This window comes from Diadema setosum, chromosome 21, assembly GCF_964275005.1.
Source record: "Diadema setosum chromosome 21, eeDiaSeto1, whole genome shotgun sequence".
Taxonomy (NCBI): Eukaryota; Metazoa; Echinodermata; class Echinoidea; order Diadematoida; family Diadematidae; genus Diadema; species Diadema setosum.
The window spans coordinates 25095878-25123876 of NC_092705.1; the positions used below are offsets into that span (position 1 = coordinate 25095878).

The 27999-nt window shown below is 39.1% G+C and overlaps 1 protein-coding gene across 1 annotated transcript; it reads left to right on the forward strand.

The window, feature by feature from the left end:
• Positions 1-1001: 1001 nt before the first annotated feature.
• On the forward strand, positions 1002-27986 carry LOC140244432 (G2/mitotic-specific cyclin-B3-like). Its single transcript, XM_072324071.1, has 10 exons — positions 1002-1043; positions 2353-2466; positions 3087-3280; positions 4196-4277; positions 6823-6975; positions 7597-7827; positions 11848-12003; positions 12654-12803; positions 13510-13640; positions 24294-27986. Exons 1-10 carry the CDS (start codon positions 1002-1004, stop codon positions 24343-24345), a joined length of 1305 nt encoding a protein of 434 aa, XP_072180172.1. The 3' UTR covers positions 24346-27986.
• Positions 27987-27999: the final 13 nt, after the last annotated feature.

A 27999-nucleotide genomic window follows, 5' to 3' on the forward strand; every position in this document is an offset into this window, starting at 1 on the left:
ATCAAGTTTTAATCAGCTGATGTGCACCGACCCACCGAGCATAGGCGCCAGCTGGTTTGCTCAATGCCGAGGTGCTGCCTGATCTGACTCCAAATTTTCATGCTTTTTTCTGCGACTCTCACCTCTTCACCCACAAATCAGCCCCATAAAACTGAGTGAAGTTCGACATTTTATAAATATTCATAAGGAGAAAATTAAAATCAAAAGTAACCCGTTCTTTTGTACTGGTATTCCAAATTACTATTCCACACCAAGGGTGATAGTGTAGAGTCTAGTTTGGTACTCAAATTTGTCAGCAAACTAAAACACTTTGTAGACACATTACAGGTTACAGGTTTCTTCATGAATTCTGCCATCCACCAGCCTATTGATCTACTGTAAAAATGGATATTTTTGCGCGACTAATTTTTCACGCTCAGCTGGGTAAGATGAGTTTTGCATGATTTTAATTCTGTGGAATAAGTGGTGGGATTGATGATTTTGATTGGTATCACTTGCATTAATCTGACTCTGTATTGGAGCTTGATTTAAGGCAGTTATTTGGGAGATTCCGATAGCACTAGCACCAAAGTTGAAATCACCCAATGTTACATGCAGTTTGTTTAGATGTGAGTAACACACACATGCTATGAAATAAACTGGCATTGTATTATCTTTCATATAAATTATCACATCTCTTATAGCAAGACTTGTATATTTTCATCATTTTGATACCAGTTTTCCTTTAAATTGCTGTTTCGCAGCAAAACTCCTTTCAAACTGTCGAGTAGAAGCAACTTTCAAGAATGTTTTTGTCCATGTACGATATATTATATGTTGTAACATCATAGTCATAGCACTTTATAGCAGTAACCTTGGGACCGCAAATCAACTTTTCCCTATTTTTTCTTTCTATGACAGCATTGACTTGAGGTATTGGAGGCAGTTTGTAACTTCTCACAAAGGTAACAACCTGGTGGTTGAAATCGCATCTTGCTAGCGTCTAGAAGGTCACCTTCATCATGCCACTCATGAGGAGAAATGGAGGGGGAGTGTCTGCACAGGTAAACCTACTGACCAGTGCAACTTCTTTCCATGTTCAAGGTAGCTTTAACCCATTGCGGACGAGTCCCGAGTATACTCGGGCAGGTGTCTATGGGAAATGCATGTTGTAGCAAAATCAGTCCGTCCTCAACAGGTTAATGAGTTAAGGCACAAACCGGAACATGACCAAGAAAGTTTCATAAAAAATTTGATTTGAACTGTAAAGAGATGGTATAGTTTTGGTTGAGACCTAACCCCCAGGCGCTCCTTGTACACAGTTATATAACGCTTCATGTTCGGGCTGGTCGCAGTTAGTTGAGTCCTGGCTTCAGGTTTCTAACTCTTTTGATGAGATAATGTGAAACCTCTTATGAAATGTGAAAAGGCATGTAATTCTAAGGGGAATTCAATGTTTATTTGATGAAAATTGGTTTTGAAATGGCTGAGATATCTGAATTAAAGCAATCATTAAATCCTAATAAAAGGTGAGATCAACCTTTAGTTAGGATCCCTTCGCTTTGTTTTACTTTGTTTTCTGGATATCTCAGCCATTTAGAAACCAATTTTCTTCAAATAAATGTTGAATTCCACATAGAATAGTATGCTCTGTAATATTTCAGAGACGGTTTCTTCGTATCGCACAAAAAGTTAAAAGCTCAATCCCCATCTTAACTAATACTGTATCCTCCCTTTATTGAAGGCAGAAATAGACATGGGTACTTTAAGTCTAGGCCGTGGTTCCCATGGATTATGTAAATTTTGAATGGGTAACATCGATGCACATGCCAAACAAACACCCAATACTGAACGTTCACGATTTACACCCTCATGTGCAGGGTATGCGTATTTTGCTCTTGTTTGAGACCATATGTACTGAAATCAAACCATACATAGTTTGGATATGAATTTCCTTTGTGAAGTCAAGTCTAAAAGTTCCACATGTTTTTGCAAGGTGAGTATTTATAGGATCTCATACACAAATGAACAATTTTTCACATACCATGTATCGTTCATTCTGATGTTATTTCCATTACATTTGCTTCTGCGACAGTTGCTCCCATGAAATATCTGCATACTAAGCCAAACATACATTGTAAATTATACCAAAACACATAGTCCTAATCCTAATCCTTACATCAAACTAAACTTAAAACACTATCCCAACCCTAACCCTAAGTGCTTGGAAAAAAATAAGACCAGAGCAATTGTCACAGGAGCAAATGTCGTGTCACCGTTATTTGCTTATAAGTATGTAATTATTTCTGTCATATTTCTGTCAAAGTGTCCTTGCATCTAATATTAAAATATGTATTATATTTGACCCTTCAGATTCGGGAAGACAAGACACAGATGGTCACTCGAGCCAAGAGGAAATCAAGCGAATTGGGCCATAACTTCCAGGCACCGAATAAGAAGAGGGCAGCCTTTGGTGACATCACTAATGTAAGTTATGATTTTAGGGAATCCAGCATTACAGCATAGCATGTGAATGGATTTCTGTCGGTGTCAAAGTCACGATTACCTGTCAACGTTCTGTGACATTGTATGTGGGGAAAAAAAAGCCATGCTTTGTTGATAACTGCAATTGAGCCTGTATTAGGGACATACCATGATCTACTCACATTTACAGTTCATATGTATTGGAGAATTCTATATTGTGTGTATGAACCAGAAGTAGACATCATGTGGAACTGAATGGCACTGGGCACCGTTCTTCAAAGTTGTCAGCCCTGACAAGTTGTCATTCTCTGACAATTACCGTGGTAATAGTCATTGACCAGAGCTTCTCAGCCAATCAAAACAAAGGATTTTGCTGACACTCTAAAAGAATGACAACTGGTAGTAATCTCTGGGGTACCATTATTGAATATCCTGCAAGCTTTAAGAGTAAGAATGTGAGTACAATGAGTTACCATGACAACTAAAAGTCTGAGAGTGTGAAACAACTTAGTGCATTGCATTTCGCAGCCACTTTCCGGAAGGTTTGTGCATCTGTGCATGTGTGTATGTGTTTGTGCCACGAATTCATGTGTATGACTGTCTGTCCGTTTATCTGTGTGCAGGCGTTAACAAGCAAGAATGTGCTCGGGCCGGCCAAGAAGGCGTTGACCAAGAAACCTCCGATCAAGTCCTCCATTCCCGTGAAGGCATCGTCCAAGCTGAAGGAGAATGCCACCTCGAGGGAGCAGCGTATCCAGGAGGAGACACAGCGGGCAGTCAAGGAGATTCTGCCTGAAAGTGACAAGCCAGAAACGAGGTAAGATAGAGATGTCTGTACAGGCATCTGCGAGCAGGAGGCATGTAGAATACTCTGAGGTCAAATACCAAAAACCTGCATGAGACAGCTATTTATATTGTGTGAGACCTGAAGATGTGTGACAACACAATTTGTTCACATGCTTGCTTTGAAACTGTCAGTACACCATTGTGAAAGAGTCTTTTCTGAAATTGAGAGTCACATTCTATCTGATTGTTCCAATCGTAGGTGGCAAACACTGAAAGTTCATCATATAGGTGACACAGTATTTGCTCTGCGACAATTGCTACGGCCTTATACAATTGTTACAGCCTTGTTTTATCCAAAGACTTAGGGTTAGGGCAGGGCCGCACACTAACCCATTTTTTCCACTGGTCCGGCCTGTCAGTCGGACCAGCAAGTACCCGGTTTTTCAATTTTTTACTCACTGACCACTCCCATTTCTGAAAAAGTTACTGGTCTGACAGTGATTTTTACTTATCAGAACCATCAAACCAGTGCCAGTGTACAGCGTTGGTTAGGGTTAGAGTTGTGATGGGATTTTAGGTCTAGTGTGACGTGAGGTTTAAAATTAGGGTTATGTTTGTAGAAAGGTTAGTTGCCTTTATTAGCATGCAGATATTACATGAGAGCAATTGTCACCAGAGCAAATGCCATGGAACCAATTTTATACTTCACGGGTGTAAATATTGGAATGAGACCATACACGTTCTTGTGTAATTACAACATTACTTTTGCTCTTGTCTGTAGAAGTTTTCATTTTGTGCAAGCTTGGCTCGATGAAATTCAATGCATTACTGGTTTTTCACGCATTTAGCAAATTGCCAATGTCATATCTACTTGCTTCTCTTGAGAGTTGTGAATGATTACTACGGCATACCTCCCATCACTCTCCTTCTTCAAATTGACTTTCAGCTCTGGAAGTTCTCTCTCTGTGGAGGAACTGAATAAGAAGAATCTAGCTCAGGAGTCTCCAGCTACAGAAATCAAAGATGCGGTAAGTAATTTTTGTCTGCCATGTCACTCTTGACTTATGGATATGTTGTATACACCATGTAGTTAGCGAGTCTAAATTTTCGCGAATCAGGAATTCCCAACGATTTCGGAGTGTTTAAATTGGCAATTGAGGAGTACAGTACAGTGAAACCCCGTTATAACGAGTTCGGTTATAACGAGAAACCGCTTTGAACGAGGTGATCGCGTCGGTCCCGTTTTCCTTTGCATGCAAACCTATGGCAGAACGAATCGGTTATAACGAGTTCGGTTATAACGAGATTCCGGTTATAACGAGGACAATTTCGGTGCATCATGATAAAGAAAAACATAAGCAATTTGATCGGATATAACGAGGTTCCATTTCTTGACTAAATTGTCGCTTTCAAACACGCGACAAACGAAACATTGAAAACCGAATTCACGCTATCCACGTCTTTTTCCCGTTTTGCAGAGAACCGTTCCTTCCATTTTTTCTTCTAAACCACGCAATAAGACACAAGAATGCCTTCCGATGTTCCTACTGAATTATCAAACATAATCATTCGATTTTCTTTTTCGCGAGATACGCGTGCGTGATGAGGCGAAAAAAAGATAACGCATTCAAAAACTTTTCATGTAGCGACACCTGTGGCCAAAAATGGACAATTGAAATGCGTGTGCAACTCATCATTATATCCTTTCCGTTTTTAGTTCCGAATTCCAGTTCTTTTGCTGGTTAGCAAATATGAGTGTGTATATGATTAAAGCCGAAATAATTAATGAAATCATCGCGATCCCGCCGAGTGACAGTAGCGTAAAATTACTAAAATTTTTTGAATAACGCATGTTAACCTACTTAATCGGTGTTCAGAAAAAGAAACAAACGCATTTATTTACTATTTAGTATTTATCTGATAATTCAAATATGAGTGTGTATGATTGAGGCCGAAATAACTGGTGAAATCATCGCAATCTCTCCGGGTGACCGTAGCGTAAAAGATAGTTGTTCGGAAATAGAAACAAACGCATTTAACAGTTCAAGAACGGAATCGATGTAAAAATCGCGAAAAGATTTACGGAAGAAATTAAAGAACGCATTTTTAATCCCTTTGGGCGCAACGATCATACATTGTACAAAATTACAGCCGAAATGATTCATGAAATTGTCGCATTCCCGCTGGGCACTAACAGCGTAAAATACCTCACAAGTTAACGGTAAACACCGCATGTATGTTACCCTGAAATCATCGCGATCTCGCTAGGTGAAAGTAGCGTAAAAAAGTTGAATGACGCATGTTAACCTAAATCAGAAAAAGAAACCAATGCATTTATTAGTTTGAATAGATCTGGGTTTGTTCATTATTACAATTTTAACGCTGCACTTCACAAAGACGACTTTTCTTTCTTTCAGAAAGGTCTACCAGGTAAAGATTTGCGTAAAAAGGATCACAACCTTCCACATTCAATCCTGTCGCATATTTTTCAAGAACGGATGTACAAAACGCAAAGAGATTTTTGGGAAGAAAATAGAGAACGCATTTTTAAGCCCTTCGGGCGCAACGATCATACGTTGTACAAGATAACAGCCGAAATGATTAATTAAATCATCGCATTCCTGCTGGGCACAAACAGCGTAAAAATACCTCGCAAGTTACGGTTAAAACAAGGCCTGTATGTTACTCTATCTGCGCTGGTGTTTAGAAAAACTTCACAAACAAGAATTATTACAATTAAGATTTAACTCATTTCAGCCCCTACTTTTTCGTCTAATTCACAAATAATTTCCCTTTATTCTCTCAATAATAATGATCCATAATTGTGTAATAACAACGCAAAGGATGTCCTTAGGTTTCATTTATGGGTATATGATGTCGTGCTTATGTTTTTCTTTGTTTTTTATACGTACGGATATAATGAGGTACCGGTTATAACGAGGTAATATCGCCGGTCCCACGGACCTCGTTGTAACGGGGTTTCACTGTATACTACATGGAGGAATGTATGAGTGCACGTCACATTCATGTCAGGATCAGAATCAATATTTTCGCATGTCTTTAAGTACGCAAATAGCATCTGACTCATGAAATTTGCAAAAATAAAACCTCGCGAAATATTCAGCATATACAGTAGATGACAGTTGAAATGCCGATCTTCCATTACAGTACTGCACGTGTTCAAAGCATCTTTACAACATGACCATCTGATAATGATCAATGTTTCCATGTCATGTCTTTACCACTGAGTTGTTACAGAGTTACATACCTCCAGACTTTGCACAATGTATCTGTACAAGTATAATCTAGCATAAGACTATAATCTACATGTTGAACGGATACTGCTGAAGTCATTATTTTCTTCTTCTTTTTTTTTTTTTCATCAAGTACAGTTTGATGTTTATAGGACATAATCATCACTATTCTACAGACAGAACTGAAACAAGTAACTTTTTTCCGCGAGTCACAAAGTTCACAAGGATTGTTGTCTTTGGTAACTTCATCAGTGCCTTCAAGCTAGATGAGATAATCTTCTACCAAAGTGTGTATTCCTGTTGATTCTTCACCCACCAGGTGGCAGCCATCTCCCTGGACTCCAGGGAGACCGATGCGGACGAAGATGACGAGGAGAAGGACTACGTCGACATCGATGCAGAAAATGAAGGGGACCCACATCTCGCCCCGACGTACGCAGCACACATCTTCAAGTACCTCAAAGAAAAAGAGGTTGGTCTCTGTCACCTACCCTAGTGACTCCCAATGTGTCTTCAGGCATGGCAGCATTATGTCCTCATTGTTACAAATATTTCCTCCGTTTTACTTCCTGAAGATCAAATGAAACATTTAAGTGCCAGTGCAGTATTGGTAACAAGATTGCTATTCGTTTCCACCAAATATTGTAGCAGGAGAGTTTGTACCGACAGTATCCAAACAACTGTATTTTGTTGACACCGACAGACCAGGAAACTATGAACAAAATGCCCAATGTTTTGTAGCAGCCATTTATTCTGAATAATTCAACAGAGATGTGGATATATTGAGCCAATAATATGGCAGTCCTTTTACTCTACTGTAAAAGTGGAAATTTTCACAATATGGAAATTTTTGGCATTTTGCACAACCAGAAGCTAGTGCGAAAGTAAAAGCATGCAAATATTTTTGCATACCATATGTTCCAGTGATTAATGTTCTGATTTTGCAGAATTAAAACTCACGAAATTCATCTCAGCCCAGCCGAGCATGAAAAATTACTCACGCAAAAATATCCACTCCTACAGTATTCCAGAAATAAATGCACAAAAAAAAGTATTCAGTAGCCTTGGCACTTCTTGTCTCATTCACCTCAAGGAATCAAATAAGATCGAAGACTACTTTGACCGCCAGACGGACATATCCCGTCACATGAGGGCGGTGCTTGTGGACTGGCTGGTCGAGGTGCAGGAGAACTTCGAGCTGAATCACGAGACACTCTACCTGGCAGTCAAGCTGACCGACATGTACCTGGCCAGGGCCACGATATCCAAGGACCTTCTGCAGCTTCTTGGCGCTACCTCACTCTTCATCGCCTGCAAATATGATGTAAGTCCACAGGGTAATCGTCATGTCCAAGGATGGAGTACCTGTGTGTTGCTCTACAGGGGTAGTCTTGTAGATGAGTTTATTTAATGACTAAGTTTCTAAAATGAATTGACAACACAAAGATCACTCTTCCTGTACAACATGGTGGTCATGTAAAATTTCTCCTGTGATTCGCAACTCTATGGCCCGTATTCTGCTAAAAACTTAGACTCGAGTTTAAACCCACGCCTGGGTCTAAAGTGGGTTTTGGGGGTTTAAACCTGGGTTTAAACCACCAGTTTAGACCCAGGTTTAAACCAAGGTTTAATTGGTATTCTGCTAAGTCCAGCTGTGGTCTAAATAGGGTTTAAATTAAACCTACCCAGGAGGAGGTTTATTTCGAGTTTAAATCGAGTCTACTTACGATGACTGGTAAAGGTACCAGCACACAGATCAATGCCAATGGCACAAAACGAGTGGCTGGCTGGATACAGCAGCAGCTGCCTGCAGCTAGCTTGCCGGCCACACGTGTGTACACACGAGATACGCCTAAGAGACTACGTACTAGATCTAGTACTTGTACACTTAGAAGAGACTCGAATGTTAGAAATACTAGTCCTAGTACTCCCTGTACTAATAAGTATACGTTAGTCTAGACTTTACGATGAAAATAACCTGAAGACTAGACCAAGAACTCAATGTAGGACTAGAGCAGAGGGTAGAGCCCGAGGTCGATTTGGCATAGATAATCTAGATAGATTAGATCGAGAACCTAGATCGTAGGACTAACGTTAGGACTAACTGTTAGGAGTAGGGTCCTACTAACGTTAGTAGAACCTATTCGAATAACTAGAGTACATTATTGTAACGTTAGGACTAATGTTAGATCTATTAAAAGTTTAGGTTAGTGTGGTACGGTAGGTAAAATCTACTTCTAATAATGATATCGAGACAGGGTTGATATAGGCCTAGATCTATTTCTAAATTTTAGAATGGTTTCCATTTTTATAAACTGACAATCTTAAGAGAAAAGCTTTTATTCAATTTCCTACCTCAAAGCCCTGGTTTGATCAATCGCCAATCCATTCCGAACTCACGATTCAATCGACATAAAAAGCCATGTCCCATCCAGCGCACACAGCAACCGTGCCGCCGGCCGGCACGGCGCGATGGCTCTGCTGGTACTGAGCATTCAAAGCTAGCTAGCCAGGAATATAATAGCGCTACGCTATACGCTTATCATGTATCCTGTGATGTGCGTCGCACACGTACACAAACTGTACAGTAATGTACAGTGCTTCACGAGTCGTCGCAAGCAAAAATACAGCATGCCCTTATTCGACATAAATACCCGTAAAAACTATTCAAAATCCAAGAAATTCACGCTCATGTGGCTGATACACTGCCAATAATATATTTAAGTGGATTTGTGGAGAGAAAAGTACTCAGAGAGGGAGAATTTCTTCTTCCATTGAGGGCACCATGGTGGCTTGACCAAAGATTATTTCGGGTTTAATTTAAACCCGAAATAGACTTGGGTTTAACTAAACCTCGCTAGCAGAATACAAAATTAAACCTCGGGTCTAGCTAAACCATAGGTGAGTCTAAAATGGGTTTAAACCTTGGTCTACAGTAGAATACGGGCCTTTGAGTCATGTTCTGATTTGATTTTCATTTGAATGACTTTGTGGCCTACAGTTTATCATGGTAGGGTTCACTTTTCTAGCTGATTTGCAGAGGGCAATAAAATATGGAGTCTGATTTATTTGGAATGAGGTATCTTCAACTGCAATTTCAATTTATGTCTCATATTTGTAAAAAAAAAATAGAAAAAGACATTGCTAGTAATGTTACCCTGCATTAAAGTACATGGAAAAATGTACACAATGTATCTTGCAAGCAGTTCCTGTATATGCTTATTGCCATATTTTTTATTTTTATGCCTCCGCCAACGAAGTGGCCGGAGGCATTATGTTTTCGGGTCGTCCGTCCGTACGTCCATCCGTACGTCCGTCCCGTTTTGTTTTTGTCGATATCTCAAGAACCGTGTGGTGGTTTTACATCAAACTTGGTATGAGGGTATATCCTGGGGGATAATACTTTGCTTGGATTTTAGGGTCACAAGGTCAAAGGTCAAGGGTCAAAGGTCAAGTGAAAATGTTAAAATTTAACTTTTTATACCCCCGCCAAACGAAGTTTGAAGGGGGTATATAGGAATCAGCGGACGGTCGGGCGGTTGGTCCGTTGCAAATCTTGCGTCGCGAACTACTTCCTCAGTTTTCAACCGATTCCCATAAAACTTGGCACAGATGTGTGCCTTGGGTTGTAGATGTGCAAGATGTATTTTTTGACAGTACCCAAAAGTATGTTGCCATGGTAACGGCATATTATGGGCAAAAATGGGTACAAATCTTGCGTCGCGAACTCCTCCCACAGTTTTTGATCAATTTTTATGAAATTAGGTACAGATGTTCATCTGAATATGTTAATGTGCAAGACACATATTTCCGCAGTGGCAAAAAGTGCGTTGCCATGGTAACGGCATGTTATTGGTGAAATATAGGGCAAAATGCTTCATGGCAAAACTGCTTCATCAGTGTTCTTCCAATTCTCATGGAATTCATATTGAATGTTTGTCTTAGGATATAGGTCAGCATGACACATTTCTTAACAGTGACAAAAAGTATGTTGCCATGGTAACAGCTCACATATTATGAGCCAAAATGATGGAAAATTTTGTGTTGCAAACTACTTCCTCAGTTTTTGCCCAATTTCCATGAAACTTGGTACAGATGTGTGCCTTTGGTTGTAGATGTGCAAGACGCATTTTTTGACAGTACCCGAAAGTACGTTGCCATGGTAACGGCATATTGATGGCAGAAGGTCAAGGAAAGATCTTGCGGATTTAACTACTTCAATCCTCAGTTTTTTGACCAAAGCTTATGAAATGTGGCACACACCTTGATCTTGGTGGGAAGATGTGGAAGACATATTTTTCGGACGTGTCGGAAGCTGCGTTGCCATGGTAATGGCATATAAATGGCAGAAGATCAAGGAAAGATCTTGCGGATTGAACTACTTCCTCTGTATTCGACTGAAGCTCATGAAATGTGGCACACACATAGGTCTTGGTGGGAAGATGTGCAAGACATATTTTTTGGACGTGTCGGAAGCTGCGTTGCCATGGTAATGGCATATTAATGGCGGAAGATCAAGGAAAGATCTTGTGGATTGAACTACTTCCTCAGTTTTTGACAAAAGCTTATGAAATGTGGCACACACAATAGTCTTGGTGGGAAGATATGCAAGACATATTTTTTGGACGTGTCGGAAGCTACGTTGCCATGGTAACGGCATTTAAATGGCAGAAGATCAAGGAAAGATCATTCCTTGGGTAAGACTGTCGTCACGGGGCGGGGGTATTAATCACCTTCAGTGATATTTCTAGTTTCTCCATATTTCACAAATATTTCAAGATATATCTTCATGGAACTTAATGCATGTACTGACTGACAGTGATCATTTAGGGTATTTATAGGTCATGGGTCAAAGGTCAGGGGGTCAAAGGTCGAGGCCAACTCATCAAATTGTCATTATTTCCCTCTCATCTATGCAATGCCTGTAGAATTTTTCCTTGAAACTTAGTGTATGCATGTATTACCCAATACAGATTCTCTTGGAAGTTTCTTGTCAAAAGGTCAAAGGCCAAAAGGTCAAAGGTCAAGAGAAAGTGCTAAATTTCACTTCTTCTTTAAACTTATAAAAGGGTCAAAAGTTGGGTACAAATCCCTAAATACCTGCACTCTTATTAGACAGTATAGCCATTCATCCTAATAAATTACCTAGTTCAAGGAAAGTGAACATTCAATGCATTTGTGACAAACCTGTCATTTTTAATATTTTGCCAGTTATGTGAAACTGTCATCACACATTGTCAAGACATTGCGCTATAGGCCTATTCAGAGAACCATGCATTATGGCGGAGGCATACCAGTCGCCATAGCGACATTTGTAGTTCTTTATTAATTTGTCTGCTTCCAGGAGCGAATTCCTCCAGCCTTGGATGACTTCCTGTACATCTGTGATGATGCCTACTCCAGGGACCAGTTCACCAGCATGGAGAGAAAAATCCTCAAGACCGTTAACTTCAACCTGGGCGTACCCCTCTCGTACCGCTTCCTCAGGAGATACGCAAAGGTACCCACCAGAGAGGCTACTGAGCAATGCCTTTTTACGTTGTGAAGATTTTGTCTGACCAGTTTAAAAAAAAAAAAAAAAAAAAAAAAAATTTTCATGGAATGCGTAATTTGGCATGATGAAAAGTCAGCAGAGTACAATATTCTTAGATGATTACATGACTCAATTTTTATGTTATAATTCCTTCTAAAAATCTAACAATAGTCTTATTTCAAAGAGGGTTTCTTAATGAAAACAGTTATAACTTACAAGTTGGGTTGACATTCCTGTTGTCTATTTTGTTTCTTTGTTGATTCTTCCAGAAAATGGACAAATCAGTATGTGAATGAAGTAAATGAAGTGACTGTTTGTACATTGATTCAAACATACAAATATTTCCTGAGGACTGTACCCTCTATCAGGTTCCACTTGTATATAGAGGTAGAAAAAATGATATGGTTTTTTTTTTGACACTGCCCTCGTGGGGAATCTCAGCTGGAGATTAACATTCACAGTGAGTGTACAATTTGGCGCATGTACATATGTATGCGCTTTTTGGAATGTCCCTCATTTTGAAAAATGAATGTTTGCAACAGTGTTCAGTGACTTTAATGACTGAAGTACCGGTATTTCATTGTTTGGTTCCGCCCTGCCCCGCCCTTCTCCCCCAGTGTGCTCACACTACCCTCGAGACCCTGACCCTGGCCCGTTTCATCCTGGAGACATCCCTCATGGACAGCACCTTCATCACGGTAGCAGACTCCCTCCTGGCTGCCTCGGCCCTGCGACTCGCATTCCACATGAAGGGCAGCGGAGAGTGGGTATGTATGGCAGATGCTCTTTTGGCTGTAGAGAGGACCCCATTTCATAAAACTTGTTATCGGTGACAAATTGTCATAGTTGTTATAAGCTAATGATATCCTTACATCTGATTGGCTGAGAGCAAATTTGTCACATAAATGTGGCAGTTGTCACTGATAACAAGTTTTATGAAACGGGACCTAGAGGTGTGCAGGTATGAGGTTTCTTGGTTGCCGATGTGGCAGCATTGATAGTTTTGGAAAAGTTTCAGTACACTACAATTAAATTTTTGTAGTTTGGTTATTTTTCTTTTTCTTTGTAAGTACATACAATCAAGGAGTTATGGAAATTTGCATGATCAGATGCTGAGAAGAAATTCAATCAGTTTTTCTTGATATAGAATTACACAAAATAAAATACATGTACTGTTAAAAATGAAAATGTTCACGTGAGTAATATTTCACACTCGGCAGTGTAAGGAGAATTTGACATCAAGATCTGAGCTATGAATACATAGCAAGCAAAAATGTTTGCGCAAGTTGCGCATCGCGTGAAATGCATAGAAATTTCTACACCGCAAAAATTTCCATGTTTACGGTGGCATCGTGTGAAATGCATGAGAATTTTTACACTGAAATAATTTCTACATTTCCAGTGCACAAACTGATTTGATTAAGATGTATCGTTTGACCATATCTCATGTCTTGCCATCTGCCCATCTGACAGGACTCCACCCTGATCCACTACTCTGGCTACCAGGAGGAGGACCTCAAGCAGACCATTTTCCAGCTCAACTCGATGCTCCAACGATCAGCCAACAAACAACTTGCCACCATTCGCAACAAATACTCACACCCGTAAGTATTCCTCAGCCCTTCTCTCCTTTGCCTCACACAACAAACAAACAAAATCCTCTGTGTTTGTTTTTGTTCGTTTGTCTTCATTCTCCATCTGACAAGATGGCAGGATAGCCCATATTCAGCTGCACTCGCTGGTCTTCCGTGGGGACAGTTGGATGTGAGACGGGATCACTTCACTGGGTTATGCACCCTGCTGTTCACGATGAATGAATGAAGCAGGATCTGTTACATGCATAGTTGAGTTGAACAAAACTTGAGCAGTGGAATCGTATGAAGTAAAAAGCTTATTTGCCATATTGTTAAAATCAAGAATATAGAAATAGAGATGGATTTAATAAAAAAATACCAATACCTTCATGCTGGAAATAGCACCAATCATCTTTTTTTTTTTAGTGTTTGATTCATTGTTTTTTTATTTATTTATTTATTTTTTTTACAATCACCTGTACTACAAATCATATGAACAAGAAAATAGACAAGAAAAGGAAGAAATTATTGACAACAGAACTGTCTGGTATGAATATGATTTCTGAATGACACAAGTAGGTGACAGGAGGTCTATTCTTTGATATAATGTATGAGAGGTTTTGCTTTCTACCATAGTTTCTTTCTCTTTCGTTCAAACGTCTGTGAAATGTTTCCTGTCTATGAGGATGTGGAGTTTCCCATTGTAAAGTATGTTTCCTTTGTCTGTCAGTCAGCTGTCTTGTTCTTTTCTTTACTTATATCTCCTAATCTGTCACATCCTGTTATGTTCTTCCTCCTCCAGCACCAAGTTTGTTTTCTGTATACTTGTCTCGAGTGTGTGGCTGTCTACCAACCCTGGGCGTAGTAGATCGAGGGCCATTAACCCTAACTAGGCCGGGCTATTTAGGTAGTTGATAGAGCCGGGGGGGGGGGGGGGGGGGGCCTGGGCCGGGGGCCTGGGCCCCCCTCCAGATCTCGGCCGTCGACCGCACAATCACGGCGAAAATTGGCACACACATTGCCTAAGATGTAATCTAAAATACCTTGAAGTTAATTTTAAAAAAAAGATTATCATTTATGCTAAATTATGCTAATTTTTTTTTTAATATTAATTAATGCATAATGCATGAAATTAGACTTTGGTATAAATCATAAGATAAAGCTCAAAACAGGCACATTTTTTGTGTAAATATTCTTTTTAGTGTCCTTAGCAAATGTAATAAAAAAAATTGTGATATCAGAAAAAATTCTGAAGTATTTTATTGTTTTTTGAATTTCTTATATATTTCCTTGTTTTTCGACTTTATGTTTTTCATTGTTTTTTCGATGAAATTTGTCCGCGACATCACTCCAAACAAGAAAATATGTTATTCATTGATTTTAATCAGTAAAACACCAAAATAATCATGCTTTTATGAAATTTGCCTGTAAGCACAGTTTGCATTGGAATTGTACACGAATTCACGTTTTTGAGCAATTTTTGGTCTGACATGCATGTACATATTTATGCGTAACTTCGGAACCGCATGCCCGGGCGTCGCAAATTTGGTGTCAAAACATGCGGGAGACTCGAAAGAAAAAAGTCACGAAACGTCGCGGCGATAGCTTTTTGCGATTGCGATACATCGCGCGGAACGTCGAGGGGGGCCTCGGAGGCCCCCCCCCCCCCCCCCTCGGCCTAGTTAGGGTTAAGAACCATTGGATCTTTCCTTTTAGCCTTTTGTCAAGGCCCTCTCGCTGTAATGGGCAAGCGAAGCGAGCCCAGCTAAAGCGAGCCCAGCTGAGCGCGACTCCGTGAGGGCCTTTTGATATCTGCTTCACACATTATCATTCAAGACACATGAACCCAACTGAATAGTCACAGTAACAGGTTCCGGTGGACCAATGGAATGATGCGCTCCCCACATTCTTTGTCTTGGCGTTGTCCGGCCTGTTCGCATGCATCACAGACCACCAGTGGAGATCTGTCCCAGGTCGAAATTCCCATAGAAACCAGTAGAGCTAAAACCAGTAGAATTCTACTGGTTTGTACGGGTTCAGTGGAGACCGATTTTCTACTGGTTTCAATATGGAAAGTGAAATAAAACCAGTAGAAAACCAGTAGGAAATTTGTACTGGAACCAGTAGCAGACCAGTAAGAATTCTTATTGGAACCAGTAGAAACCAGTAGAAATGCTTGATTTAAACCAATAGAATCCAGTGGAGACCAATGAAAACTCTCATTGAAACCAGTAGAAATCTCAACAAAACCAGTAGAAAACCAGTAGGATTTTTTTACTGGAACCAGTAAAAATCTCAACAAAACCAGTAGAAATCTCAACAAAACCAGTAGAAATCTCAACAAAACCAGTAGAAATCTTAACAAAACCAGTAGAAAACCAGTAGAAACCAGCAGGATTTCTTACTGGAACCAGTAGAAATCTCAACAAAACCAGTAGAAATCTTAACAAAACCAGTAGAAAACCAGTAGAAACCAGCAGGATTTCTTACTGGAACCAGTAGAAACCAGCAGGATTTCTTACTGGAACCAGTAGAAACCAGCAGGATTTCTTTCTGGAACCAGTAGAAACCAGCTGAATTTCTTACTGGAACCAGTAGAAACCAGCATGATTTCCTACTGGAACCAGTAGAAACCAGCAGGATTTCTTTCTGGAACCAGTAGAAACCAGCAGGATTTCTTCTGGAACCAGTAGAAACCAGCAGGATTTCTTACTGGAACCAGTAAAAACCAGCAGGATTTCTTACTGGAGCCAGCAGAAACCAGCAGGATTTCTTACTGGAACCAGTAGAAACCAGTAGGAATTTCTACTGGAACCAGAAGAATACCAGTAGATGCCTTACTGAAACCAGAAGAAACCAACAGAATACCAGTAGATGTTGTACTGGCCCCAGTAGAAACCAGAAGAAATTCCTACTGAACCAGTAACAGCATGTACCAATGCATTTGGAAGAAGAACTTGCACTTCAAGTGACTCCCATTATAACGACATCTTCAGGACCGACAGTTTTCTTTTTGTTACATTAAAATGTTGTTACCGCTCAACAATGCCAGAAAGAACATTGTAAATGTACACTAGTAGTACAGTTGTAAATACAGATAATAATTTAAGGACGTGATTTTTTACTTTTTTGATACATTGCAAAAAAGTTTCCATAGAACCATGTCCATTATAATGGATGTGCGCCAGTAGTACAAATTCTTCTTCAAATCAGCAACAAAAAAAACCAAACAAACAAACAAACAAACAGACAAAAAACCTATTTGTAATGGTGCCACCAGATGATCAACTAATGTACAGTACTAACCAATTTTCGACTGAACGAGACATACAGTACCTGAATGTTCAAAATTAAGAATGCACACATGTACACAACACATGCCACACAAATTCACACTGCATTTGTATGCATACATTGATCAAAACATGAGACTTCTATCACACACTGTAAGTCTGGAGTAAATACAGTCTTAAGTTGAGGAAATTTTATTACAGGTCAACGGATGATAATCATATTACATGAGTACATTACATTTGTATTCATTATTCAGATTACTTTTTTTTTCACCATGTTGTTTTGCCAAGCCAAAGAATTTTTATTTCAGTTAACAATTTTGTTCAACTGATTATGTGACAGGAATTTATTTTTTTGAAAGACAAATAAGGCCTCGACAGGTATTTGAAAAAAAAAGCCAAAAACATGTAAATTTGTATTACATCAAAAATACAAGGTTTACATTCCCGTCATTGAGCACTTTCCATATGCCCCATTTGTTTGTTAAAGCGATAACATAAAGATGATTACCCTAATCATAGAAAATGTTCATCTGAAAGGATGCAAAACTCATACGTACACAAACAAACTTAATAATAAAGATATTAAACTGATGGCATGACAAACAAACCTTCACTTGACAAAACAAAATACAGCATTGGTGGTTGGCAAAGAATAGATGTTCATAATTATGTATGTAAAATAAACCATGCTGTCTTGCTGGCATCATCCAAGTACATGGTACATCTACTGTACATACACAGATAACACTAACAGCATCGATCATAGATAGTGCTAAAAAAAGCGGCACCAAAATGGGATTGGATATTGTAAGAGGCAATGAGTAAAAAAAAAAAGAAGAGGAAAATAAACAAATAAACAAATTCATAGTCACATCTGAATGTAAGTTTACAGAATAGATTTCAATTACCAAAATGATCACGCATGCTTGGCAGCTCATTTTATGTTAGTTAATAGCCTTTTAAAAACATGAGAACCTCATTATGTCAAGGACCAAAATACGATTCACCTGTAATTACCTTGTTTGAGTGTATATCACCTTTCTTACTATATTGTAAATATACACAGCCCTGTCCCTTTGCTGCACACAGCATTTGGTTGGGCTAGTTTCTTTCTATAATAGGTCCTTATTCTGTCAGCTGGAAAGTGGTATGCACAATCTGTGAGGTTTAATCAATGTCTAATAGTAGTCATAGATTTTTCACAATAAGTCAAGTGTCTTCACCTGGGACCTGATAAAATCATCCATTATCATTTGCAAACTGGCAGGTCTGTAAGTTGCAAGGTTACACTAATTTAATTTTTTTTTAAAGAAAGAAAATGCATCAAACTGAACATTACCCATTTGACCATTTAAAATAAAAAAGAAAAAAATACAGCGTACACCGTTGCATGATTCAATTACACAACTTTGAGCACAAACAACACAGCATGGACGCGGAAGGTTTTGCACTTCAGGCTCACACCCATAAGTCTTTTTATCCGATAGCAAGTACAGCTATACCTTTGCCATCAGTACAGCGCAGGAATCTTCCCCTCCTCTACCAGCACAGCAACTCTCTTGTGCAAAATCAAAATACTGTACATGAACTAAGTATATGCTGACTTTCTTGCAGTTTATACTTGTACCCATCATGAATGTAAAGATACACTGTAGCACAGAAGATCACCCAAGCCCAGTCATCTGGTTTTGACATACATGTATGTACTAAACTTGTACATTGTACATTACGGTACTGTACAAGTATTTCCTCATTTACGCTGTCACCAGTGATGGAATAACACAGGACATAGTGACACTCCTTTTCCTCCAGTCAATCTTTAAAGTACATTGTCGCTAACAAATCTCTGCACTGATGATGATGAGTCTGGCTGAATATGATGGTTCTCTCAGTTTTACATTTCTTTCGCTCACATAATTCTTTCACTAATGTGAAAATATCTTGAAATTTTCCTGAAGTGACAAGCTGACAACATACACTTTTTGTAACAGCAAATATTTGGCCAGGCCTCCCTGGTTGGGCCCATCTGGTGCTTGTATGACGATTTCAAAATGCTGAAGGCCCAAACTCTCAGTGAGGTCATCATTCTCTGAAGGCAAGGGAAGATGTAGGGCCCACTCGTGGCAGTCAAAATACCAGGTACGTGGCATAACGGAGCTCCGCAAGTCGACCTTAGCTGGCTTCTTCTAGTCTTCATCGTCTCCTAATACTTACAGACAAAACAAACAGAAAGAGAACTTCGAGTAATCAATCAATTTTCAATATTTGATGTTAAAGTGATATATTGTACTACGTAAATCTTGCCAAATTGAGAACATTTGTTTAATAAAATCAGCACATTTTTCTTCTTCATTGGAGATCAACATTCAACAATCGTATCATTACATAGGTCAACTAGTGTTTCAGTTTGAACTCTTTATACATATGTACAACATATGTTACGTTTGCACGCCTGACTCTGTTAAGGGCATGTTATAGTTAACTTCACATATTCTACTCAATGCACAAACCCGCACCCACCGATCGATAAATCACTAGCACAGGGTAGACAGTGTTTCTGGCAATTCCATTTCTCTCACTTACAATGTACCGGGTAACCGGTAAAGCCTGTATTTTACTTGGTGATTGACTAGCAAGCGGTGTTCCCTACGAACTGTTGTTATGAATTGTATACTGGCTTTTTGTACCCTTAAATGGTCACAGATTTGTCATACAATTTACAAACACACATGAAATAAGCAAAGCTTGGCATTTTTTTCTACAACTTTGCTCACTGCATGTCCAAAATACGATTCAACATAAATCTACAAGTTAAATACATGTAGATGAGAAAAAATGAATGTACATGTATTCTCAAATCATCACTATTTTGTTGGTGTCTAATGTGGCAAACAGAATGTTTCCATCATGGCACACAAACTGATATTGAGTGATATAAAGAGCTAACTTAAATCTAACTTTGTAGTTAGCGTTAATAATACTTTAAATCTAGGCTAACAAGAGGTCTAAGGCAAAACACTCACTAACCTTCTAACTGGCCAACACTGGTGCTCGGTTTGTCTCAGTCGGGTTCCTCATACACTTGCACTGCAGACGATCGAGTACAGCATGGCTATGCACATCAGTGAACCTACTGCGTACTGGTGGCTGTAGCTGTTCCAGTGTCTCACAGTCCATTATCGGGCATTGTCAGTCTCCGACACGTACCACCACCACAACGGTAGTACCAGATACAGTTTGGATTCACAGTGGATTGTTTCGTCAATTTTCACGATGTCACTAGCTCGCACATTTCAAATCGTTTGAACATACATGTAGTATGGTGTACGACATTTCTGAAACATACCGTAGGGCGTACTAGTACACCGAAAAAAACGTAGCGTTCAAACGCACGGCTTCGATTCCGATCGTCATCTAGTATGATCAGCTATGGTTGAATACGGCCTGGAAGCAAACTCGACATCAAAGTCACTCTCAAATGAAATAAAACGTCAATGTTTACCGCTAACTAAACCTTAGATTTCCTGAGCTCATTGAAGATTCTCATTCCGAAACACAAATGCAATCGTAAGTGGAGTTTTCTCGGTATAATTGGCTGCTGGATGACAGAGTTGAACGGATTGCGATGGGTGCGTTGATGTGTGTACGACAGCACAGTATGACGTACAGCTCAAATATGAATGCGGTGGCGGTCGGCCGGCCAGCCAGCCAGCGCAGGGCCGGGGAGCGGACGGCGGATTGCGCTGCCCGCCAAAAGTAGCTCGTTTGCATAACGGCTAGCTGCGCGGTAGAATATGACGTCATGTTGCCGTTTGAGTCCCAGGGATTCATTGATGAGCATACTCGAGTAACGAGTTTAAAGACAATTAGGTTATAACAATTACATAAGTATAATTTTATTTCAAAATATATGACTTATATTTTTATTTTTTTTTTGCAATTGTTAATATCCCCATGATAACAAAATTAACAAAATTTTCCGTAAAAGTTGTTCATTGTAACGACGTTCTGTTGTTTGACAACTTCCAGTAGAATCCACCGGTTTCTATTGGTTTCTGCAGGCACTCGGTTGGTTTCTACTGGTTTGACTTGTTAGAAGTATTTTGACACCCCATTTTAAACCAGTAGAATCTACTGATTTCTGTCGGTTTCTAATGGTATTACTTCACAATTTTACAACCATCTTCAAACCAGTAGACTCTACAGGTACTCGTTGGTTTCCGCTGGTTTGACTTGATATTTTTACATCCCATTTCAAGCCAGTGGAATCTACTGGTTTCTGTCGGTTTCTACTGGTATAACTCCACACTTCTACAACTCTCTTCAAACCAGTAGACTATCTACAGGTACCTGTTGGTTTCTACTGGTTTGACTTGTTTGTTTTTACATGTATAGGAGATGACTGGTTTGTACTGGTTACCACTGGTTTGACATGATATTTCGACAGCCCATTTCAAGCCAGTGGAATCTACTGGTTTCTGTCAGTTTCTACTGGTATAACTTCACACTTCTACTAATCCTCTTCAAACCAGTAGACTATCTACAGGTACCTGTTGGTTTCTACTGGTTTGACTTATTTGTTTTTCCATGTATAGGAGATTGACTGGTTTGTACTGGTTACCACTGGTTTGACTTGATATTTTGACACCCCATTTTAAAGCCAGTGGAATCTACTGGTTTCTGTCGGTTTCTGCTGGTATAACTTCACACTTCTACAACCCTCTTCAAACCAGTAGACTATCTACAGGTACCTGTTGGTTTCTACTGGTTTGACTTATTTGTTTTACATGTATAGGAGATTGACTGGTTTGTACTGGTTACCACTGGTTTGACTTGATATTTCGACACCCCCATTTTAAGCCAGTAGAATATTCTGGTTCCTATTGGTTTATGCTGGTCATTACTTCATCACAATTGTATGACCCTCTTCAAGCCATTACTACTGGTACCTGTTGGTTTCTACTGGTTTGACTTAATTCTTGTTTATACATGCAGAAAAGTGACTGGTTTATACTGGTTCATACTGGTTTTCCCTTCTTTTAAAGCCATCTTCAAACCAGTAGGCTGCACGGGTACCTGTTGGTTTTTACTGGTTGACAAGTAATGTCTTAACATGTATTTTAAAAAATGCTGGTTTGTATTGGTTTCTACTGGTCTGACTTGTCTTTTTTCAACCCGGTTTTGAAACCAGTCGACTCTTCTGGTTTGTACTGTTCTCTACAGGTTTCCCTCTCCACTTGAAACCATTAAACAGTACTGATTTCTTCTGGATTCTACTGGTCTAACTTTAAATTTAACACTCCATTTGAAAACCAGTAGACTCTACTGGTTTTTATTGGTTTGTTCTGGTCTTTTGACCAGTTGAATCTATTGGTCTCTATGGGAATCCTACTGGAACCCTCTGGAAATTCCCATAGAAACCACTCAAATCCGGAAACCATTAAAAACCAGTAGAAGGTCTCTACTGGTTTCTACTGGTTTCTATGGGAATTTCGACCTGGGGTTACATGCATTTGCCGTATGCAAATTGGGCTCGGGCAGACAGACACACAGATAGATTGACTTTTGCTCCTGAAATCAGGGAGCTAAAGTTGGTAATTCAAAGGGCTAACAAAAGGATGCAAAGCAGATCTCAAAACGCCCTTGCACAACCCCACTTGGCTAGGCTCTCTTCACCATACAGTGAGAGGGCCTTGACAAAAGGCTACTTCTCTTTCTGATCTAGTAATGGGAAATTAGAGATAAGGGTCCTGTTCCGGAAAAGGCATCCCCATCTCAAGTTGCATGTGATGTCACAATGAAAACTTACGTGGAATATCCCGAAAGCTGACCAGCTGTTACCATGGAGTTGCATTTATTGAATGTTGTTTGCATTGCAAGTCATTGGAGCAACTGAGCCATGGGCCTTGTATTCAGTGTTCTGTTTGTATGTGAGTGATAGTTAATAGACAATGTGTGATTTTGGTATGAAAACAGTGGAAAATATTTCAGGATATCCATGTCAGCAACTTGCTCCATCTAGAAATTAAATATGCAGTGAGGCCAGGGCAATCAACTTAACCCTAATCAGGCTGGGCTTTTTTGGCTATGCTATATCTGGGGGGGTGCCCCCCCTTCAGCTCTCGCCTATGGAACGCGTGATCGCGCCGAAAATCGGCACACGCGACGCCCGGGACGTATACTATCAAAATGTACTGTTGCTTTCTCCGAAAAATTGTTCTTATATTTTATATTAATTAATTATTGTAATTTATGCAAAAAATCAGTTTGGGGCTCTAAATCACTTATTAATGCTCTAATTAAGCTAATTTCTTTTTTAAAATGTTTCTTGTATCATTCTCCTGAGACATAGGATAAAAAAAAATCTGATTCGAAATTAATTTCTTATGTATTTGATTGTTTTTTGAATTTCTTATGTATTTTTTGTTTTTCGACCTTTTGTTTTTGTTTTTCGACCTTTTGTTTTTGTTTGTTTTTTGGCCAAGATTTGTCACAGACATTTTTCGAAGCTTTATTATGCTAAAGTAAATTAATTTCGTCCATTCTAAGTCAAGATATGAATTTTTATGTGAATTAATTGAAAAAACACAATTTGCATTGGATTTGTACACAAAATCACGTTTTGGAGCAATTTTGGGGTTGACAAATTTTTTTCGAACGGGCGTCGTGTCAAAACGGTACGTGCGGGCGCAACAATTTTGGTCTCAAAAGTTGCGCGATACTTGAAAGAAAAAAGTCATGAAACATTTGACATTCCTGTCAAATCAGAAATGTTCGCATACATTTTAATTTTGCATCAGCCAAGATTCGCGAAATTAAAATGCATGCGAAAGTGGAGGTGGAGGTGTCGTGGCTGAGTGGATAAGAGCGCTCGTCTGTGAACGACATGAGCGTGGTATGGTTCGTGGGTGCGAGCCCATGCCAAGCCCGACACGTTTGCCCTTCAGCAAGGCACTTTATCCACATTGCTGCTCTCCACCCAGGAGTATAAATGGGTACCCGGTAGGATGAGAAAGCTTATGTTGGTTGATCAGCATGTGCGCGCCTGTAAAATGGCTGCGACTGGCTGGAATGCTCCCCAGGGAGTGGAGAATGAGCACTGTTAGTGCTGGTTGGAACTAATGTATCCAGTGACCGGGGTAATAATAGTCTGTAAAGCGCATTGAAACCCTGAAGTGTGTGAAATGCGCTATATAAAAACCAGGTATTATTATTATTATTATTAAGTTCTTGTTTACACTATATGATTGAATGCCAATGGAAATTCGCAAAAATTTCACGCTGCGAAAAAAGCCATCGGCTCCAATCAGTGAAAATTTCATGCCGCGAATATTTCTTGCTTTGCAGTAATGACAAATGGTGTATTCTTTTCACTCCTCCATTGCAGTCTGTTCTATGAAGTGGCAAAGATCCCGGCCGTCGACACGCTGGAGCTATGATCCCAGCAGCTGTGAGAGTTCTTCCTCAAACCTAACGCCATAAGCGTCACCGTCTCTGTCATATACGCGTGGGATTTAGTCAGCTACTGCCCGCATTGATCTAAAGCCAAAAAAGAAAATCGCAATGATGGTGCTTGGAGAAGGAGAAACCATGACAGGGCCCTGAGGCATTCAGAAGTTGTGCAAGTTAGAAAATTTGATCAGCTAAGTCACAATTCTCCATGTAATCAGTTGGCGGTTGATTGTCATTTCATGCTGGAAAGGAATCTTTTCTAGGCATGTGTGGTTCTCAGACAAAATGCATAATGCATGATTGCCTTGATAAACTTTTCTTGTCTGGTGTTGTGTCATCAGAGACTTAGAAGCAGTTGCTCTTTCTTCCCCCCCCCCCCCCCCCCCAAAGAATATGCCACTTTACTTCATCAAATGTGACCCTTGACCGTTTGGATGTTTAGAAAGTTCAGAACTTTGGTAGCTGTACTATCATTTTGAAGAACTGTTGTCATGGAGATTGCAATTACACCATGCATGTGTCTGTGTAAAAATCTTTTGTTTTTAGGGCAAGTCTGTGAGAAAATTGATTTTAAGAAATAATTCGTTGCATGTTTCCTTGCCCTCCCAATTTTCCCACTTTTAGTCCTATTTCCATTCAATGTTATGATTTTTGTATATTTTGATGAAATACTGAGCACAAATTTGAAAGTAACTTCATCATGAACTTTAAAATTTATAAGCCAAGTATTTTGTCACATGCCATTTGTTTTTATAAAGATCATGATAAATTGAGTTAAGACATCATGTCGTAATAATATTGATGTAATTTATCGTGTGCTATGATTTATTTTATCGGCGAAAGCAATCATAGCCTGATATTTTGGGGTTGTTATTCTGTTTTGCATTTGCAGGTGGATTATTATTGTTAGTTTTTTTTTTATCTTGTAAAACACAGTGCAAAGAAGACATTGATCCTTTGCTATCATGGTTTCATCGCCACAACTACTCCATATACCACATGCTTCCTAACTTTCATTCATAAGCTACAAGATTGCCTCTATATATTATTCTTTATGACAATGGCATATTTTGGCAGCCAGCTGTTACTAAGGTTTTTCAGAATAATGGAGATGATTGTAATAGAAAGTTGGTCGTGTGCATCACATTTCAAACTTTGTCTTTTAATCGTTAACCAACTTGTGGTCTATGTGCACTTATGAATGAATTATTTCATCCTGACACTTTTGAATGAATTGGTGACATCAGACAAGAAATTGTTAATCATAGTAGCTAGTGTTTGTGGGTTCTATCGTCAACCATCTTTTTCAAATTTATTATGTCTCCTGACAAAACTTTCCTGGTTGAAACAGAGATGGGCCAGTGTTAGAACTGGAATGTTTGCTTCTAACACTGGCCCCGTATTGGTGGAGAACACGGAGATACTTGAACAACAATTGCATTCATCAAATGTTGAGAAATTATTTTATCTTTTCACCTAGCGTGGCAGAAACTTGTGTGTACCTGTATATATGTAATTTTGTGGTGTGCAAAGCTGTTTTAGAAATTAAGTGGCTATACACTTGTAGATGTCATGGAAAAATACCGAAGTTTTGTAAAACACTGTATATCCTCAAACACAAGATAGTATTTTATGAGATAGCCTCATGTGTCAAGAAAGTATTTTGTATATATTCTTTAATTGTGTACAACTTTGCCATGATTGAATGGTCTGCCTGGAAAAAGGACTGAACTGCACAACATCCAAAAGGATTTTCACTAAACTCATAGATTATTGCAAACACACTTTTAACATTGTGTTCCATACAGACAATCCAACTGGAATAGGGAAGTATAGTTTGCATAGACCCTTTTTCACAGGTAACAGTTCTGCCTCAGCCTGCTTTGCATGACACGCTACATTGTCAGTGCAGGTGTTACAAACACACTACTGTACGAGCTGAAATTTTTGCGGTGGTGTTATTTTCGCGAATCGCCTTTGAACTGCGAAAATAACAATGCGCGAATAACTAAGTTCAGTAAGACCCTCGCAACCACGAAATTAAAATATCTGTACGCGAAAATTTCAGCTCGTACAGTATGTTCTTCACTGTGCACCTGACGTTATCAGTGCTCTGTGTGCTACATCTTGGTGCAACCTGCTCCAGTGTAGGTCCTCATGTACAGCATCATATAATACTGGAGACTTTCACAAATGTAAATCATGTACATATGTACGATATTGAAGACCTATGTAGCTAGAGGTTGGATGTAAATGTGTCACTGACAGTAAGGCTATGTATCAGATACATCGGTATGCATATTTTCAATGAATATCATTGTGAAATCTCAAACCCATGCAGCTAATGTTATGATGACTTTAAATTAAAAACAACAACAACAACTACAACAACAACAACAATGTGATCCCCAATGCATGGAGAGATTTAAGATCAATTTTTTATGTCCATTACTTGACACTGAATTAAAATACAGATGATGTAAGTAAATTCAGTTTTAAAACAACAACAACAGCAACAAAAATCTTTCCTGGGCATAATTTCTGTTGCAACTTTAATCCATTGTACCAGGTACCCATTATGCCTGTGATATGTCCAATCTGTTATGTTTTTCTGAGTGAAAGTGTACCCTCACAAACTGGACTATTACATTGGTAGAATGTGTGATCTGTTGTTTGGCCCAATTTCATATCGGAAATTGCTCGTTTAGCAGAATGATATCATTTGTCCATGGTCTATATTGCCCGTATAGTGTATTTTAAGTGGAACCCTGATGTGAAACAATACTACTGGTATTCTGTCATATAATCTCCGGCTCCCCATCACAAATCATTTTTTCGGCTGTTTTATGTTTCAGAAGAAGAGTCCATAGAATATGGGTTTTACTTCGCAGCTCAACAAAGGGCCACCACTTTTGTATCTTTTATCATCTGCAGTGGTGCAAGTCACCAACTGTTACGCAATGTTCTTGTACATAAATCTCGTTTTCACTTTTTCCAATCTCTTTGCCCAAAAGTAACCCCCAAATTTTTCAAGCAAGAGCTACACAACTTTTTGAGTAAACGATCAAGCCAAGAAAGTTGTGTGAAAACTGCACATACGTGACTCACAATTACCAATCATGAGCAAAATCTGTGCCTTTCTTCCGAGGCAAAAAATGAGTGATGCCAACATAGGTTCCTTAGTATTTCATTAAGAATTCTCATTCACACAAACAATCTACTTTAAATGAAAAAAAAAGGAAAAAAAAACCTAAATGGCACAAAAAGCCTCTGAAAACAAAAGCCAAACCACAGAATTTCACTGGTGACATTGTTTCACTATGTATTTACATCCAAACAATGAAAAAAAAAAGAAAAAAAAAAGCATAACCAAAGAAATTGGAATTCTATCCCACAAATGTAATGAGGTACCCCTATTGTTTCTTCCGAAGCAAAACCTAAATGAGTTATGAAGTGCCAAATGCAACAAACTGTCAGTATCTCATAATACCAGAAGTTTTGCGAGGAATTCGTAATCACAAGCCCTGACGTTGACTCGCAAGCATTTTCTTTTTATACACATGCAACTTTTTTTATTGTTTTTTTATGGAAAACAGTCAAAGTGAATAAATTATCTGATACCACTGGATATTTTTTTTTCA

What these genes read in the sequence shown, in the direction of transcription:
- LOC140244432 (XM_072324071.1), top strand. Translation starts at nt 1,002, where the DNA reads ATGCCACTCATGAGGAGAAATGGAGGGGGAGTGTCTGCACAG. An exon ending in CTACAGAAATCAAAGATGCG is followed by an intron (nt 4,278 to 6,822) that starts GTAAGTAATTTT and finishes TTCACCCACCAG; the next exon opens with GTGGCAGCCATCTCCCTGGA. An exon ending in AGTACCTCAAAGAAAAAGAG is followed by an intron (nt 6,976 to 7,596) that starts GTTGGTCTCTGT and finishes ATTCACCTCAAG; the next exon opens with GAATCAAATAAGATCGAAGA.